Source organism: Carlito syrichta, unplaced genomic scaffold (genome assembly GCF_000164805.1).
Source record: "Carlito syrichta isolate Samal-C Ts95f unplaced genomic scaffold, Tarsius_syrichta-2.0.1 Scaffold155284, whole genome shotgun sequence".
Classification (NCBI taxonomy): domain Eukaryota; kingdom Metazoa; phylum Chordata; class Mammalia; order Primates; family Tarsiidae; genus Carlito; species Carlito syrichta.
The window spans coordinates 80,721-99,783 of NW_007099380.1; the positions used below are offsets into that span (position 1 = coordinate 80,721).

Genomic DNA, 19,063 nt, shown 5'->3' on the forward strand with positions numbered 1-19,063 from the left:
TAGGCTCTCATGGAAATACCCTGAATTCTATCATCTGGGTTTTTTTCCCCAGTATTTCTCTTTCTGATCAAGACTTTTTATATCTGTTTTTTCAAGTGGGCATATACCTCTGTTTTTATTTACACCTCTGTTTTTGTGTATTGGAGTGAAACACTTAGTCTTTTATTTATGAAGGCGACTCAACAGACACACACATACCTGTGGGGTGTCCGACATGTGTGAAGGACTCTCCGCAGCTCTACCAAGAGCCTAGGGGCCAGAAGGCAGGCTGAGAGACACCCAGCTGGGACTGGGGTGCTGTCCGAGGACCAAGCAATCCCTGTGGGCCTCTGATGTGGGACGCTGTTGCTCAGTGAAGCTGACTGAGATGCTCCTGCTTTTCCTGGACGTCACCACCCGTGCACTGTTTTCGTGACATCTGCCCCATCTGGGAACCAGCAGGTTGTATTTTTTACTTAATATTTCTTTTCAAATCAACTTTAAGTTGATTTGCTTTTTTCTTTCCTCAGCCTTATCTAAGCAGTGTCCAGTATTAATAAAATTTGGGGTTTAATGCACTAGCTACATTCTAAATAGCATACATGAAAATAAATGTATAAAAATGAAAAGGAAAACACGTGTGCCAAGAGTTTGTGTGGGGACAGATGTTCTGTGCTTTTCATTAGGCAAGTAGCACCGTCCCCTCCTTAGAGTTTAGATGAGATTCAAGCAAATACACTGATCTCTTTAGTGCTGCCAGCCCTAAGTAGACATTTACTACCAAACATCACCTCTGGTCTTGTGACAATAGTTCCAACGTGAAATTTGTGGCAACGATGACTTTGTATTTGACTGTGCCTCCTTCCCCTTCAACGATCTCTTATAAATCCTAATTTTCCTGAAATTAGCTTGGGACTGAGCTTCTATTACACTTTACTGCAATGCCGCCCCCCCCCCCCACCAAATCCAGATGCAAATATGACATGGGACTCTAGGGCATACAGCTTCCCTGAATCCATAGAACACCACCTTCCAACTCAACCTCTGCCAGAGTTAGCAATGCACACTGGGATGGAGGAGCCCTGCCACGCGGGAGGCTCTGGGCCACAGCTCTGACGTACCCTCTATCCGGGGACCTATGCCATGGGCTTCATGGCCATGACACGGGTGTGGATAGGCAAAGGTTAGCATTTGGCTGTTGTCAGACTCCCTCGCTCTCCAGAAAGAACCTTGCTACCCTCCTGTGCCAGTGAGCATGCTTCTCTTTTCCCAAAATAGGGAAGAAAATCTGGTGTCAGCGTTCTCAACCTCTGCTGGTAGAGCTCTGCAAACAAGCTTAACTAGACGGGATCTTCATGGTGTGGGAGGGAGGCGCTACAACCACGGTAATTTTTTCCCACCTAAAAATAAAGCCTCAAAGTCAGAACATGTGAAAACAAAGTGCCGAAACATGTCTGTGAAACCAGGAACCAGCCTCGTCAAGGACACCATCATGGGGATGTGTCACAGCGTCTGCCTAGGACTGCTGCTTCTGGATCTTTCTATCCTTCCACTGGACCTGAGCCTGCTCACCACCTACCCTGTGCCCCAAGCCATTGGCTTCTTCCCCCCTGCAGTCTGAGTCCTCCTTTTTGATTAGAGTGCTTGTTTGGGCTTGACTCTATGGGTTCAGGGGATGAGCCACGACTCCACTCCTCTTTTAAATAACCGTGATGATGAGGAGAAGAGGAGGATGATAATGGTGGGCAGCTAATGTCCTGTCCAGAGCTCTCTAGTGTGTCAAACTCCCCCCTCAGCTCAGCCTTACTTGGGCAGTGCTATTAACAGCTCTATCCCACAGCCGAGGAAACAGTGACTAAAAAAAAACACTACTCAAGGTCACATGACTTGGGCAGAGCTGGGGTACGAACACAAGTTCCGTCAAGGCCTTTGCCCCCTGGCCTCCCAGTGTGACGATCCTATCTAAGCTGAGAGGGCAACTCCATCTCTCCTGGCTTTGGCCTGTGCTCTCCCCACTCACCTACCATTTTGGTGGCCACATTTTCCAGAGTCAGAATTTTATGTGTTATGATTTGATAAGAGTTTTTGAACCAGACTTTGGGACAGAGGCCTGACCAGGGATTTTTGGAATTGTTATCTGACAAAGGATTTGTTGAGTACTAGAAACACTTGCGGGGAGTCTAGCTGCTAAAAATCAAATGGCTCATGCGGATAACGGGAGAAGATGTTTTACATGTGCATCCTCTGGAAACTTGGGCCTTTCCCTTCCACTGTTCCAAGGGTGACACATGTTTGCGGCATATGCAGTTTCGCCCTTCACATTGGGAGGGAAGGAGAAAGGAGACAGCAGTGCATGGCTCCTGGGATAGTCTTGGAAATGGAATGATGCATTTGACAGTCAGTTTTCTCTTCCTTATCCTTTAGAGCTCTCTATCCAAATTATTTCTCTGTTGTCCCAAGTAACTAAATGGCAGAAGCAAGCATAGCATTAGATTCGTGGCTAATATACAACCCAGACAGCCAACAGATTGCTATTAAATTAACCCTGGGGCTTGACAGATCTATTCTTCCTGACTCAACTGCTTACAGCATTCCTTATTAACGTGGAGCCCAGGCAAATGACATCGACTAACAAAAGGGGTTAATCTGGCTCTCTGCTGGGACTCTGGAGGCAGCTCATGGACAGGAGGGGGCACAGCCAGCTTGGCAGCTGAGCTCCAGCTCAGAAGGCAGACGGCGGCAGGAAGGTGAGGGCACCGCTGTGCCAGGCAGTAGCCCGAGGCATCATTTAAAATAATAATTGGAGACACTGGGAGGTCACTCCTTCAGGGACCCACTTCAAACAAATGAGAAGCCAGAGCCTTAAATGACATCCGTGTGGGGTGAAGGAGCAGAGAGGGTTGGGGCGGGATGGTGAGAGGTGGCATGGGGGCCATGCAAAAGCCATTTCCCCAGTCCTAAGTTTGGACAAAGCTTTCTACAAAAGATGTCTACCACAATATTATAAAAGGAATAGACTGACAACAACCCGAATAAATGTACAGGAATGAGGAAGAGACTGAGTGAATTTTTATCTATCTATTAAATTATTTTTGCAGAGAAATTTCCAAGCCTGTATAAAACCATAGTATGCAAAATTCTAACTATAGTATAATCACAATGTCATTTAAAAATTATACTCTGAAAACGATGAGCTATACATCAAGACACCAAAATGTTAATTTTGGTGATTATTCTATCAGGTGGATCTATGAATAGTTTGCCTTTTCTTTTCAATTATCAGTACCATTTCCACATTTAAAAAATAAAGTTCTGGTATTTTTAGGGTGGAAAAAGACTCAGGACACTTTCTTTGCTTATTATATATATTATTTTGGGTGAGAAAATTTAGGTACAAAGTAGATACAGTCTGACCACAGTCACATAAAAAAGACACACCACACACACACACACACACACACACACACGGAGGAAGGAAGGAGATACGGTTGTATTTTGTAGGGAGATTAGATTCTAAAGTTAGCATGTAAGTTACACTTTAGTAACTCGGGTCCCTTCACTCATTTATTGCTTCATATTTTCTACAAATGTTCCCACAGAATCTCATTCTGCCAGTGCTCTTCTGGGTGCAGGGAATACAGCAGTGACCAAAGCAGACCACACTCCCTGAACCATAAAGCCTTTGTTCTAGTAGGAGATGTGGTCAATAAAGAAGGTGAATGAGTAGAGCAAATAAGATAGTAGACAGTGATAACTGCTAAGCAGAAAAATAAAGCAGGAGAGGGAGAAGGTCAGTCTCTCTCTCTCTCTCTCTCTCTCTCTCTCTCTCTCGGTGTGTGTGTGTGTGTGTGTGTGTGTCCTAGATTGAACAGAAGCAAGGTTTCTACGTAAATCAAGATTTCATCTTTTTGGGGGGGATGGGCTTTTCTCATTCCTTTCCCCTCCTGTGACCATACTGCTAAATTAGCTACATTTAGTTAAAGCTGTAATGCAAATCCAATGTCTATACAGCAAAATTGGGATGAGATTATTCATCATTTTATTTTCCTTAAATCTCTACAATGAATACATATTATTCAATAGACAAAAAATATTTAATTTTAATTTTTTTTTGAGTTGAGTCTCACTCTGTCACCCAGGCTGAAGGGCAGTGGCACATTTCTGGCCACCACAGCTCGACCTGCTGGGCTCAGGGGATCCTTCTGTCTCAGTCTTCCAAGTAGCTGGAACTACAGGTGTGTGCCAGCATGCCTGGCTAATTTTTTGTTTTATTGTAGAGATGAAGTCTTGTCAAGCTGCCCAAGTAGTCTCAAACTCGTGGGCTCAAGCAATCTTCTCACCTCAGCCTCCCAAAGTGCTGGAATTATAGGTGTGAACCAACGTGCCTGGCCAAAAAGATCATTTAAAAATAGTAGTTTCTGGCTTAAAATCATCCACAAGAGATGAGAGACCTGGGAACCTCATTTCATTGGTAAAGTCTGAGATAATGCTGTGATGAATGTTGTGACTGTGATAAAATAGGGCCAGCAGATTGGGATTCGGTTTTGACGCCATCTCAAGTTTGCCAGGAGAATGAACTTGGGAAAGTCATTTTATCTCCTTGGGTTTTACTTTTTTTTTGGCCTTTAAATGGGTATAACCCTGTCAGCCTCCAAGAATTTTGTTTATTGAACAAGGTAAAGGAAAAATTATTTATTAATTGGTTTTATACTGACATGAATACTTCCTTCTTCTGAAGTAAGCACATTTTTCCCCAAAGATCTTGTTGCTATGCATTGGCTTTGTGAACTTCTAAAGGTGGCTGTCCTGTGCCTCTGTCCCATGTGCCAAAGTCCCCAAATAGCTGCTGATCTTGCTATACTCATACACTTTCTCCCCAAAATCCTGACTAATCAAGGATAGGAGAGCCAGATTGGATATTTTTCTGCAGCTCTGACTGTGATCAACACTGGCCACGCTGAGGCACGGGATCTAAGTTTTCCAGGGTAAGTTCTCCCACTTAAAAGCTGTTGAGGCTTTCCACGCCTTGTGTAAAGTCTGCCTGTACTGAAGGTGGAATGTCGTCATATCTTGGCCTTTTACACTGAGCATATATGAGTATGATTTCGTCTTCAGGCACGTGAGTTGCTTTGAGGTCTCTTTTCCTTTCCAAGGTCTGAATTTAATCTTTGGATATTAAGCAATGATTACAAAGCATTCAGATCTTATCAGCTGAAAGGACATGTTGCCTGATGATGAGACACTGTAATTCTCCAAAGAGGACTCTAAGGGATATTTCTCTCTTAAGAGCTTAAAAAAGCGCCAGTGTGTAAATATTAATGGAGTGTTTGCCAATTGCTAGGCTCAATCTGAGGGACCGACAAAGAGACATGTGGTGCCACGTTAGACATATATTGAGCCGCGAAAGACTTTGGGCTGAGATAGCCTTTAGGATTGGGGGAGCACTTAAAAGCCCCACAGCCACAAATTTCCTACTGATGGGAGGTAGAGAGCCTGAAATGCTAGCATTAGAGAATGTCTAATTCCAAGGTCAACTCAGATGTTGCATTCATTATGAAGCACTCCTTTTAGGATTCTTTTTATCCTATGTATCCAAGCACCCTAAGTGCACTGCTATGAGAACACTAACTATACATTGTATTATACTTATTTGAGTAATTGGAGATGGTGTCACATAGATTTTACTGGAGTTTAGAGTAAGAAAGATGTTAATTTTAATTTCATATTCCATGGCCAGTTATATAGTCTTGAATGCCTTTGAATCTGTTAACTCATGTACCAAAAGAGGAAGAAAACTACAGGAGATGATGTGTGTCACATATGAGGGGGACTCTCCCCCCGAATTATGTTTTGGAGAGTAGATTCCTTGTAGTATAGGCTTTGCCTGCTAGGTAAGTGTTCTAGGAATCTATCAGTATCAATCAGTGCACCAGCTAGCACTGTTGTGAGTGGTTGTTTGGCTTCAGTTAATTCTTTTTTTGAGATTCTTTCATCATACTTGCCCATTTCATGATGGTGATTTACACAAACAACCTGTCCACACCACGCTGAGTGTTCAGTAGTTTTTAACCAAAAATCGCATGATCTCCATGCCCCACCCACCCTCCGTGTTAAAAAAATCTCTACTAAAAAGTCCCTACTAAAAAGTCCCTGAATGACTTTTTTTTTTGGTTTGTTTCCCTGGATTAAAAAAAGGGACTTTTTGTTTCCCTGGATGATAAAAATCCTCAAAGAGAAACATTTTGATGATGTGGAAGAGGTGAAAGAAAAAAACAGCAGAAGCACTAAAAGGCATCAAAACTGACGGGTTCAAAACTGTTTTGAGCAGTAGAAAAAGTGTCATGATAGATGTTATCGCATCAGACAGAGAGTACTTTGAAGGTGACTGAAGTTTAAACATGTAAGAATGGGGTACCTGGTCCTAAATCAGGGGAAGTGAAGATCAGGTGGAGGCCCAAACTTCACCTGAACGTAGATTGATGTACCTAATCCTGACTTGTACCCCACATCTCTATAATAAAAGAAAGTTATAACAGAAGAATAAATACACAATTTTTATAAATAAATTCAGTTTTAGGGGGTTCCCCATACTTACTTTGTAATTTAAATTGATTTGTAATATCTGTGAAATCATAGGATTGCTATAATGATTGTGTTTTCAAACATTCATCAAAATAAATACATATAAAAACTAAATATTTTGCTTAGAAACATCTTGCCCAGCATGCCGGTGGTACCCATGACATGCTTTGGAGGCACCCACATTATTCTATCCTAAACCATGCTTTTTCTGCCTTCTTCGTGGATAAGGGACGTGATAGAAATAGGTGCTAAACAGTATATGGTTTAAGGTCTGCTTGATGGCTGGCATTTTTCTGGGACAGTGTTTAATATGGCCACCTCCTGCCCTAGAGGTGGCTAGCATCAGTGACAAGAGGCAAAGGGGTCCCGTTTGTACAGACTGCTCAGGGTTGAGTGTGGGCTGGTTGAAAAGAGCTATATAGATACCAGTGATCATCATTCTCATGATGACAATGATGATTTCACATATGGCTGCTGTAAGGGTGAATGGCACGGGCTCATTTGTATGCCGACATCTGGCAGGCTGTCACACATCTGCAGAATATAACCTAAACTGCACTATTAATATTTCCCCTTTGCATTCTCCCCAAAGTGTCTGTCTCCCAAAATGCCTAAAGAAACTTCCCTCCCATTTGAAGGCCTGGAGGCAAAACTCAGAAATCATGTCACCTAGACTGGGGGAAGCAGAAGCTTGAAGTGACAGCCAGCTGAGCCCGAGCAGATGTCTGGCTTGTGGAATAGCTATGTGGAGAGAAGGGAACCACCACCCACACGCATTCCATCAGTGGTTGCACTGCCAGGCACAATTTGTAGGCAGGACCAGACAGCATATCGAGTCTGTTATGTGAGCACCAAAAGATGCCAGGTGTGGGCCTGACTGTCATCTCCCAGAACCGCCAAGTACGTGTCATGACTGCCATGACATGATGAAAGTGCCTTAGCTGAAACCACTCTGGAGGTGCCTGAGCACTGGTGGCAGGAACTTGCTAGCTGTACCAAAACCAAGTCTTTTTACTTGGGCACATAGCCAGACTACACTTCTCAGCCTGCCCTGCAGGGAGAGGCAGCCACATGGCGCTTCCAGCCCAGGGAATGTATACTGCTTTAGGACCTGGCCTACAAGAATCCCGTGTGTGGTCTTCCATGGCCTGCTTTTTCTGTCTTCCTCTAGATAAACAGGGTGACATTGGGTAGCTGCAGGGTAAGGAGGCCAGAGTCTCTTTATCACTGAGGGGATAAGGCTCCTGCTGATGGGATCATCAATATTGAACTTTATAGGTGAAATAAACTGATTTGTTTGAGCCATTGTGGGATCTGCTTTCTATCAGAACAATTGGAGCTTTACTATAATTCTTAGAGTTAAGTTTCCAGGTTAGATGGTGTGATTAGCTGTCTACTGGGTGGGTCCATTTTGATGACCCAATTCTACTTCAAGTTTGACATGTTCAAGAATTTTCTATATGTCAGAGTATTCCACACATTGGAATAGAGTAATGGATCATACACACGGTCCCTGCTCTTGTAGAATTTACATTTAATATGGAGACACCAGCAACATACAAATAAGGAAGCAATTTCAGATGGTGGTAAGAACCATGGGCATAACAAGGACAGAGAGTTATTAGTAGCTACTTGGGAGTTCATGGGAGAAAGTACTTGTGATCACTGATATCTATATAGCTCTTTTCACGACATGTAGCTTGCCATGTGAATTCTGGGGGCAGAATATTCCTGACAGAGGGAAAAGATAATGCAAAGAATGAAAGAACAAGGTTTACCCAAGAATAGAAAAGCAACTAGTTGACCGAAACAGAGTGAATTACAGAAGAATGCTATGACAATATCAAAGAAGAAGGCAGACCCCAGAGCAAGTAATATAAGTTATCTCATAGGCCAAAGTAAATGACTTGGATTTTATTCTACATTAAATGAGAAGCCACTGGAGTGTTTCTAGCAGGGAAAGGATGCTATCTGGATTAAAAGGTTGAAAGGTCTGCTCTGACTGTCACGTAGGTCACGTGTTGTGTAAAAGAGCAAGAGAGAATGGAAGCTAGACAGGGGACGACGGCAGTCACACAGGTGAGAGACCACAGTGGCCTGTGCTAGTGTGGGCTGGTAGGGGTAGAGATGGAGAGACATGAGTTGATGTGAGACATGGTCAGAGGAAGCATTGGCAGGTCTGGCTCATGGACAGATTAGCCTGGGAACAAGGGGTGGCTGGTAAGTGACCGAGAAGAATCAACACTGACTCCTGGGTCAGTTGCTCAGCTGCCTGAGTGATGAAGCCATGGGCAGAGGCTGGGAATTACAGGAAGGAATCAGGTTTGTGGAGGAATGGAGTGCCTGCTGGCTACCCAAGAAACGAGCATTAAATCGAGGGCCAGCTTAGCGAGCTGAGGATACTGGCTCAGACACTCGCTCAGCATTTGTCTTGGCTTTTCTAATTTTAGTTAAACAGAAGACATTTCAGTGTTGTTATATCAAACATACATACACTTGGGGGGTAGAAATTGGATGCTGGTTCCAGGTAGGTTTGATCTGTGAAATTTAATCAAGCTGTACAATTATGATATGTGTGCTTTGCTGAATGCATATTATATGTCAATCAGAGGTAAAAACAAGGTACTAAAAGTTCCCAGTGCAAGAGCTTAGAACTCAATAAATGTCAGTCACTATCATTTTCACTACTAGGATACAATGGAACCATCTCATGTATCCCTGTGGCCCTTGCTGTCCATACAGACCATCTAGAAACCCTTCTACAGAAGAAGGAACCCTTCAGAAGAGGGTCTTATCTTATTGTTCATAAAATATCTAATGTTAATTTATGGCACAAAAGCTTCTGCATGAGGGAATTGATTCAGAGTCCCAAATTCAGTGCTGTTCCTGGCCCACTCCCTGAAATGCAACGTTTCCTGACTTTACTGCTAGGATGCGCGTGTCTCCTAGAAGCCAGCATAGGGTGAAAGGGAGAGTTCTCTACAAGTGTTAGGTGTTGCATTTGTGACATTCCTTTGTATTTAATTTTCCCCCAAGCCCACTCATACCTGAATACACTTGATTCAGGCCAATTGATTGTTGGCCACAAGGAAAGGATACTAAAACTCTGATTGGTTATCTCAAAGTTCCATAGGTTAATCCTCAGGTCATCAGCAGACATGTAGGTCTCGTAGTCGCTGTTGACTGATATGGAGTTGATGTGGTATGTGTGTGCGTTGGCAAAGACTCTTCGTGGGGTGGCCTCCACCATCAGGTCCATGGGTCTCAGGACAGGCACCTGGGAAGCAAGAGAAACACACCACTTCAGAGCCAAAGTCTTTCCTAGGACAAGGGTGTGCATGCTTATATCCTCGATTCTCACACACAAAACCACAACCACACTAAAGACCTGTAAGTTAGACAAAGGACGCCAATAACAAGCCCATTCCCTTTTGTTCCTTTCAGTTCTACTCCTTTCTCAAAAGATATCACCATCCCTTAGTCCTGATGAGAAATTTCATTCTTTACGGTCTCATCTCAAGAGAACTTGAGTTCCACTGTAGGATAACCTTCCAGAGCTGGGTTTTTTATTTTGGTTTGTTTATTTTTATTTATTTATTTTAAAACATGGAATCTATTTAAAAAAGAAAGTTGTAGGAAAATTTTAGAAATGTCTAGTTCAGATGACCACTTATCCACCCAATCCTGAACTGTACCCCACATCTTCAAAATAAGAAATTTTTTTTTAAATAAAAAAAGAAAGAATTGTCTAGTTCAGCTTTAATCTAAATTTATCCTTTATGTTTTTCCATCTCATAGCTTTGGAGTCCTAAATCCCACCCTGGCTTTGTCTTCAATCCTTAAGGGCGTTTTGGGAAATCTTATTATCTTTTTTTTTTTTTTTTTTGAGTTGGATGCTCCCGGCCACCACAGCGTTGATCTGCTGGACTCTGGCGATTTTTTCGCCTCAGCCTTCCAAGTAGCTGGAACTATAGGAGTGCGCTACCACATCTGGCTAATTTTTTATTTATTGTTGAGATGAGGTCTCGCCAAGTTGTCCGGGTGGGTCTCGAACCCGCAGGCACACGCAATCCCCTCGTCTGGGCCCCCCAAAGTGCTGGGATACAGGCCGAGCCACCGAGCCTAGCTGGAAACCTTATTATCAATCAAGACTTTAATAGCCCAAATTCAGCCATCAATATATAGGGCACCATTGACATCCTGGTTGACCTGAGAAGGTCTTGGTTTATGCCTCTCTTAGAAGATGAGCTAGGCAGTGTCTAGTTTCACATACATACCATCCCAGTTTGTACGTTATATGGTCACATTACTGATATATAAAGTTTCAGTATTTGTTGAATGAGTGAGTGAGAGCATGCGAGTGAATGTTTTCTTTCCAGAAGATCAGAGAACTGGGCAGTTACATAGATTCCCACACATAAATCTCTGGCACATATGAACAGAGCCCCGTCACTCTCCTGACTTCATCCTGAAATTCTAGGTGAACTGGATCCTGAAGAAGGGAGTGAGTACACAAGTGCTGGGGAGGAAACAGACTGAAAAAGCACGAAACAAAAACCCAAAACCCCACAACACAGGTGTGGTCCTTTAATACAGAACGAGAAGAGAACCAAAAGTGATTTTCTTTTCAAGCGAATTATCCCTTGCTGCTGGGCCCTGACTGATTTGACATCAGGTGGTGGAAGAAGACTTCAGTCTCTTGATTTGCTTCCACTAGGTGGTGAGGAGAGAAGGCAGACACAGGGTTAAATACTGTGGGGTACAGCCAGTGCGGCAGTGTAACCTTTCAGGAAACAGAATTCTCCCAGCTCAGCCTTGAGGAGTTCAGCTGTCCTCTAAGGGAGTTTTTAAATTAAATGAGCAATTGGGAGGAAACACATAGCTCTAGGCAGATGTGGCACTCGATATCCCAAAAGTCAGAGGAGGTTTGAGCTGTGGGTGCAGGAAGAGTCAGGGGTCCTCTGATGCCAGGTCAGGGAGGAGGGAAAGCCTTTGTGGTCCCCATCCCAGCATGGATAATGGTTCTAGAGCATGAGCCTGGAAAGCAGGGACTGGGAGACCCGGGTTCTAGCTGCAGACTGTGAGGTCTGGACACCCAGCCTGCTCCTTCTGAGCTCCCATCGTGATACCTGCACAAACTGGGACCACGCTCAGGGCAGCCCGATGCCGCCCCTTCTGTCGCCCCCTGCCATCTCTCTATCCCTATCCAGCCTCTTTCTGCCTTCCTCCTCCAGGTTCTTTCTCATTATCTTTCCTGCCTCTCCTCTCAGGAAACACCGGAGCATCTGTCACTCCCGGGACCCATTTACTAGCAAAATGAATGTTGCTGTCACTTGGCTTATTTGGTGACCACACCAGCGATTCTTCACAACCTTCCACAGCACATAAGTGGGGTTGTCAGGTTGCAGTGTCTGCCTTGGAGACACATGGGCAATGTGGAACAGAGTCCTGACCTTCAGGCAGCCCCTGAAGCACCACTCTAGAAGACACTTGTGGAAATGCATAGCAGCGGCAGCTGGAGGGGAGACTCTGCAATGCACCTGCATGGGCAGGCTTTCCCACAGAGAGAACCTCATTCTCTCTGTTTAGCATTGAGCCTCCAGCGCCCCAGCAAGTAGACAGGCTCAAGATTATATTGAGGTTACTTTAAATTTAGGCTGACAGGGTATAGTAAGGTCATGGGGTTAGGGGGTTCCATGGCATCAGTTAGGAAGTGGTGATCACACACTGGCCCTGGTAGAGTCTGCAGCAAACATTCACTGAGCATTTGCTACATGCTGGGAAGCTGCCACACAGAGAATCCTAGAGGAGCTGAGGGAAAGGAGACATTACACAACTCCCACCTCTTCCTGTTCATAACCTGCCCTTTTGGGAAGCCGAAACCAAGGTTGTTTGATCTGGAAAAGACAGATGAGAGCTGAAGTCCCGGGTGTCCCCCTCACTTTTGATGCAAGGAAACCTTGGTCCTGGTGCTTTGGGACCACAGGTTTGGGACCCAGTGGAGAATCCTGGGGCAAATGCACTATCCCATGTGCAGGGACTACATGGTAAGGCTGTGGAGGAGGCTTGGAAATTCCAGATTCCAGCCTCACTTCAAATGTATCACCTTGCCTTTCACGGGTGTCCTTCAAGACTCAGCCTTCGTGACTCTCCAATAACAATTACCGTAGTTTGGGATAAAGCCAACAGCTATAGAGCATGCGGACTTCATTTTCAAGGAAGAGGGGGTGGGTCATCTTGCAAATGGGAAAGCCATCGGATCCTCCTATAAGTGTCCTTATCCCGAAGCAATATGGCTCAGTGGCACAGAGCAGCCATCACCATTTAGGGCACTGTCTCCCTAGGAGTGGGTGATGACTTCCTAAGGACTCTGCAGAACCGTTTCCTTATCCCTAACTTCCATGTTCTCCTTCCTAAAATCAGATCATCTCAGGAAATGCCCACAGCTTAGGATCTCCTCCTCCCCTTTGAAAAGAAAGACCTAGAAGACATGCCTGAGCTCATCCTGACTCTTTCTAAGGTGCGCTATGCAAGGCACAAACACTTCGGGCAGGGACCACTGGATGATACTTTTAATCCAGGCCCCATAAATGCCCCCATCCCTGGCTTGCTATAACATACACTTCTAATAAAATTCCACTTTTTGCATTAGTCATTATTTATCAGAAATATATGTTTATGATGTTTTCATGTATTGCATTCTACTACTAATCATAGCAACAATTAACTACTATAACTCTTATAGTCATCTATTCATAAAGGGAAACATATCTATATTTGTTCTAGAAATAATCACAAAAAGCTTTTAACATTTATTTAGGGGGAAATACAGTAAAAATAGATGTTTAAAGGAGAAAAAGGAACATTACATTTCTGACTTATAGAGAAAACTTGTTCAATATTCTTTCAATGAGTATTGGTGGGCATCCTGGACCGATGCTCTTTCAGTTGTACCGGATGCATCACAAAGGTCACACGACAGTTTTATTTTAAACTACCCATGTTTAAAATGCTCCAGCATCACATTTCTGCAATTACTTAACATCATGATGGAAATGCTTGGTTGTCTACTTGAAAATACTCAGGAAGTTGCTCAATGTTTTAGAATTCTTCTAGGGAATTCTGGAACAATTGTGTGAGTTTGAATGGGGTGACACAGGACTGGGTTTGGCCCCTGTCGGGGTCACTGACCAGCCATGTGGCCTTGGGCTTGTTATTCAATTGTTCTTGATGTCAGCGCTCCCTTCCCTAATGTTCGGGATAAGCCACTCTCTCAGTAGTCTTGTTGGGAAGACTTAGCACAGGGCCTGACACATTCCATATGGCCAAGTACCGTCCATGGAGAACTGCTCTGCGCCAGGACTGTTACTGAACACCACGTTACTGAACCTTCACCATGACCTCATGAAGTAGGTGCCAAGATCATTCCCACTTCAGAGCTGTGGATCCTGCAGCGAGAGGGGTCACGAAGCTTGCCCAAGGTCATATTGTTACCAAGGGCTGGAGTTGCCTCTGAACACTGGTGTTAGTATGATTAAAAATGTTAGTAGCATTTTTAAAATCATGAACTTGCAATTGTAGAAAATGGTCCATTCTGGAAGATTGCCTGGGGAAGATTTTTGCCTTTTTACAAATTGGCTGTGAGGTTTTAGCATCCCTTACATCCACCCAGGAAATTGAGTAGTTGCTTAGGAGAAGAAGCCAGTGGACTGATTGGTCATTGGGTAGTAATTAACTTCACTGAAAATAAGAAAAACTAAAGCTCTCCTGGTTAAGGGTTTTGCAAATACCTCTGTCCTCATTGTCATGAAAACCTTGAACAATATGGACGCTCATCCAATTATCAAACCAACCTGGGGGGCAGAGTCTGGCGTGATGTGTACCCATTATTAAAGGGTAATTCAGTGTAACAAACCAAATCGAGTATGCACAAAGACTGTCAAATAAAATAAACCACTAACAAATTAAATTACTTTCCATTTTCAGTGGGAAGAATGCCAGTCATTTTTCATTTTAAAAAATATGCATCTTAATTCCATTTTTTTAAACATGAAAGGAAGCATTTAAAGGTCTCTTATGCTGTCTGTACTGAGGTTATTTTCTATGGGTAAATCTCTCCTGGTTCTGGGGCATTTTCCCTCAAAGAATTAATAGAGCACTAAACCTCACTTTGGTCAAAAAACTTGTTTCTTCCACGGATCAGTGGTGGATGGAGTTCAGAAAGCAGGAAGGAGAGGCTGGCTCTGGTTGACAGCGACAGCGCAGAGCTGTTGTTTCCAGAACGAAGCTGCCACTCACCAGCACCCAGCCAAAACCCCAGGGGATTCTTTCCAAATAATATAATTTTGAGATTTTCCTGCTCACACCCTTCAACAGCCCAATATGTCCCTAATTTCTTCTTTTACTGGCTTTGTCATATAGATTGAAATAAGCCTGAAAGGAAAAACCCCTTTGGGTCAAGTCTGGCTTTGTGCTTCAGGTTATTAAATATCTTAGAATTATGTTCTTTTATTTGGTAATAATGTATTAAGTGCCAATCACTTAATAGGAAGTGTACAGCAGGAACAAAACAGATTAAGTTGTGGAACTGAAAGGGAAGAAAGACATTAGCGTCTCACGATAAAAATACTGTTATAAATTGTCACCGATGCTATAAATAGGTGTATGTTGTTTCATGAGAGAAAAAATAGGCTCTCTAAATGAAATTGAGAAATCAGGTAAGTTGTTTTTAAGGAAGTGACAACTCATCCTCAAAAGCGGGCCATGCACAGCCCGTTCTCAAAATCAGTGGTTCTCAGGGACGATTCTGCTATTGGCAGTGTCTGGAGGTCTTCTTGGTTACATAGCTGAGGGGGTGTCACTGGCATTAGTGAGTAGAAGTTGGGGACATTGTAAAAAGCCTTATGATGCACAGGACACTCCTCCTCCCAACCCTGGGCAACAGACAATCACCTGGCCTAAAATGTCAGCAGCTCTGAGAGTGGGAAACCCAGTTCATGAAACACTCTCCCAGAATAGAGTCTAAATCTAGGGTGGATAGGAGAAACTCAGTACTAATTTCCACAGTTGGCAGCACCACTAAGTGCCAGTTCATAAAGATGTTTCAGATAAAAAAGATTTAATATACACATGAGACACACACACACACACACACACACACACACACACACACACACTATTTGAAAGACTTCCCATGGACCCTGAACATTTATCATAATACAACAAGAAAGGGATTGGCAGTAGTGGGAGACTGCCAGGGAAGGGAGGAGGGGCACATAATTTCAATAAGGGTAGCTGATCTCAAACCAGGTAAAGTGGGGACCAAAGGAGGCCCAAAGTTTACCTGTACGATAACACACTTGTATACCTAAATTGGAATTGTACGTCACATCTTTTTGTGTGTGTGTGTGTCTGGAGTGAGTGGGGAACTGGATTTTACTTATTTTTGAATCAGCGTCTCACTCTGTTGCCCAGGCTGGAGTGCAGTGGCATATCTACAACTCACTGCTGCCTCAACCTCTTGAACTCAAGTGATCCTTCTGCCTCAGCCTCCTGAGTTGCTGGAACTACAGCGACTAGGGCTGGCTAATTAAAAAAATTTTTTTGTGGAGATGAGGTCATGCTATGTTGTCCAGGCTGGTCTCGAATGCCTGGGCTCAAGCAATTCACCCTTCACCCTCCCAAAGTTCTAGGATTACAGGTGTGAGCCACCGTACCTGGCCTGGAACTGGATTTTAAAATGGAATCTGCTGTATACAATAAGTGCTTAGCATTTTTATTTTGTCAATTAAAATAAAATAAAATGTAAACCATCAGTACTTCACATATTTAAAATTAAAAAATTTTTAAAAAGAACAATAAAGATCCCTACAGAAATTTTATTTTGTTAAAATGAGGAAAAGTAATTAAAGCAAAGTTCAAAATGCAAAAAAGAAAAAAAAAATAGAAAGAAAGACTTATCCCCTATTATCAGCTGTAAGAATAGCACACAATACATAAAAGCTTCCTGGGAAATTAGCATATGTATTTTAAACCCAATGCATCAAATATAGTTTTCATGGCAGGCTAACAATTTCATGCTCTCAGTGTCTTTGACTTCTTTTGGCCTGTCTATGGAAAAGAGAGGAAAAATACCTTTCCCTCAGAAGACAAACTCACTATCTAATTACCAGCCCATGCAGAAGCCTGTAATTCTGCCAATTTTGTCTTCTTTTTTCCATGAACACTTCCACTTTCTGCCAACATCACTGTTTCTCAAAGTGTGTTTCCCTGTTCGCTGCCTTTCCTGCTATTTCCCTTGCTGTTTCACATTGTGTAATTCCACAAGAAAAAAAGGAGGCATCTTAAAATACTCCAGTGGAGGAAAATTTCAATTAACGTTTATAGCTGGGGCAGGGATAGGGTGGGGAGAGTCAGTGGTCAAATTTTTAGTTAGTTTGGTTAGGATGAAATATAAAAATTGTTTTTGCTTTGTTTTTCAACTGCCATTGGTGAAAAACTTCTCAAATTTGTTAATGCACCTTTTCATATAAGTCATTAGGGTAAATATCACTGACTCTGATGACAAAGTATTGACAAGACCTCGGGAGTATCCCACTACATTCTGTCACTTATTACCATGCCTATACAGAGTCAAGAAGATAAACATAAATTTGACATTAACTTCAAGAACTCTACAGTTAGAAGTTGCCTTAGAAGTTGTTTACATTAAAAAGGTCTGAATAAATGGCATGTGCATTTCTAAGAACTTAAACACATGGCCTTTCAGTGGTTAGAACAATGCTCTATAAATACCCAAATGGTGTCAGTCCTGCCTCCCACCAACAGATGGCAGTAATGATTACTAAAGACACATTAGAGAACAAGACTTGTGACTGACCTTTCAGGATGGTGTTGTCTGACTTTCAACCTTGGCTGCATGTTTGAATCAAATAAGACCTCTTGTTAAACACTGATACTCGGGCCCTACCACAGATCAAGTCATAACGTCTATAAAGTAGAACCCAAGTACTGATAATTTGGAAATTCCTCAGAAGACCAATCCGTGAGATGAAGGCCAAGAGCCAGTGAATCTGAGGGCACGTGGAAGGATTTCCATCCACCAAACCCTCAGCAGTGGTTACTCTATGTGAGGTTACGTGGTGCTACAGCTTGAATGTGTGGCCCAAAGTTCCTGTTGGAAACTTCATCCTGGGTACAACAGTGTTGAGAGGTGGGGCCTAATAAGAGGAGACAGGTCATAAGGGCTCTGCCCTCAGAAACGGATGAATACCTATATCCTGTGGGTGCGTAAAGTATCGCAAGAGTAGGCTTGCTCTAAAAGCAAGTTGTGCTTTCTCTTGCTCTCTGCAGTGCTCTCCTGCCCTTATACCCTCTGCTATGGGATGGCGCAGCACAGAGACCCTCACAAAATGCCAGTGCTTTGATATGGGACTTTCCAGGCTCCAGAGCTGAGAAGAATACACTTCTACTTTTCATAAATTACTCGGGGGATTTCCTGCAAGATGGTGATGGAATAGGTCAGACGGTGAAAATGTCTGCAAAAGAGCGAGTGTCCATAAAGACTCTGCGTGAGTGGGTGTGTGCCAGTGGGTGAGTGAAAGTGTGTATGATGGGACACTTGGTTTTATACACCCAGGGCTCTCCTCCAGAGGTGACTGCAGCCCCCCACTGCCCCCACCCACCAAGGCTGGAGCCCTGGTGTGCAGGATCATCTGCTCTTCTCGGGGGTCTCCTGAGAAAAGGCTGCAGAATACAGCAGACCCTCACCACCTGGTGCCTGGTCCACACCATCACCAGCAGAGTCATGAGCCCTGGATCCATGGAGAGAGCTAGTTGGGGAGAGCTGGAGAGGAGCTGTCACTGGTGAGGAAAGGCCCACTGGCGCCATTTTCTATGTTCTGGGACCAGGCAGAGTGGTACATTGCCCCGCCCAGCTCCATCCAACCTCCAGCCTGGGACCTAGAGGTTATCTCATCAAACTTGGAGAGACAGATGCCCCTCCCCCATGCTGGAACAGACACAGACATGCCAGATCTGAGTGGGAGACTTGACAACGGTGGCAGCAAGCCACGTGAGTCCAGATCTGATCTACCCTCCTCCCACAGTAGTCCCTGGGGCATCTGACCCATACCAAGAGCAACGCTATCAGCTTGCGCTGAGAGCAGAGGGGAGGGGCTGGAGACCAGAGCTGAAAGGAAGTTGAAGTTAGAGGAACAGCCTCAGAGCGAGTTTTGGTTTTTTGATTTTGTTTGTTTTGCTTTTTTGTTTGTTTTCCTCTTCTCTCTTTCTGTTTTTGATTATGTTTTCTTACTTGCTTTGTTTCTGCTATTTTAATGCTGTCTTTTTTAGACTTCCTGTTTGTATATGGGTATTTTTGAGGGACAGTACATCAATGGGGGGGTTGTTGGTTTGTGTGTTTGCATGATTGTCTGTATGTTTTTTAAAAAAATCTTTTCTGAGGATTGATAGTGGCGGGAAACTATGGGGGGGCAGGGAGGTG

The 19,063-nt window shown here is 43.6% G+C and overlaps 1 protein-coding gene across 2 annotated transcripts in view; it reads right to left on the minus strand.

The window, feature by feature from the left end:
• Positions 1 to 19,063, minus strand: part of LOC103252361 (serine/threonine-protein phosphatase 2A 55 kDa regulatory subunit B beta isoform) — a 281,419-nt gene that overhangs the window by 39,971 nt on the left and 222,385 nt on the right. For both annotated transcript variants that reach the window (XM_008050989.1, XM_021709060.1), the window contains one exon: positions 9,661 to 9,838. In XM_008050989.1, the coding sequence (XP_008049180.1) occupies positions 9,661 to 9,838 (178 nt within the window). The remainder of the gene's footprint in view (positions 1 to 9,660; positions 9,839 to 19,063) is intronic.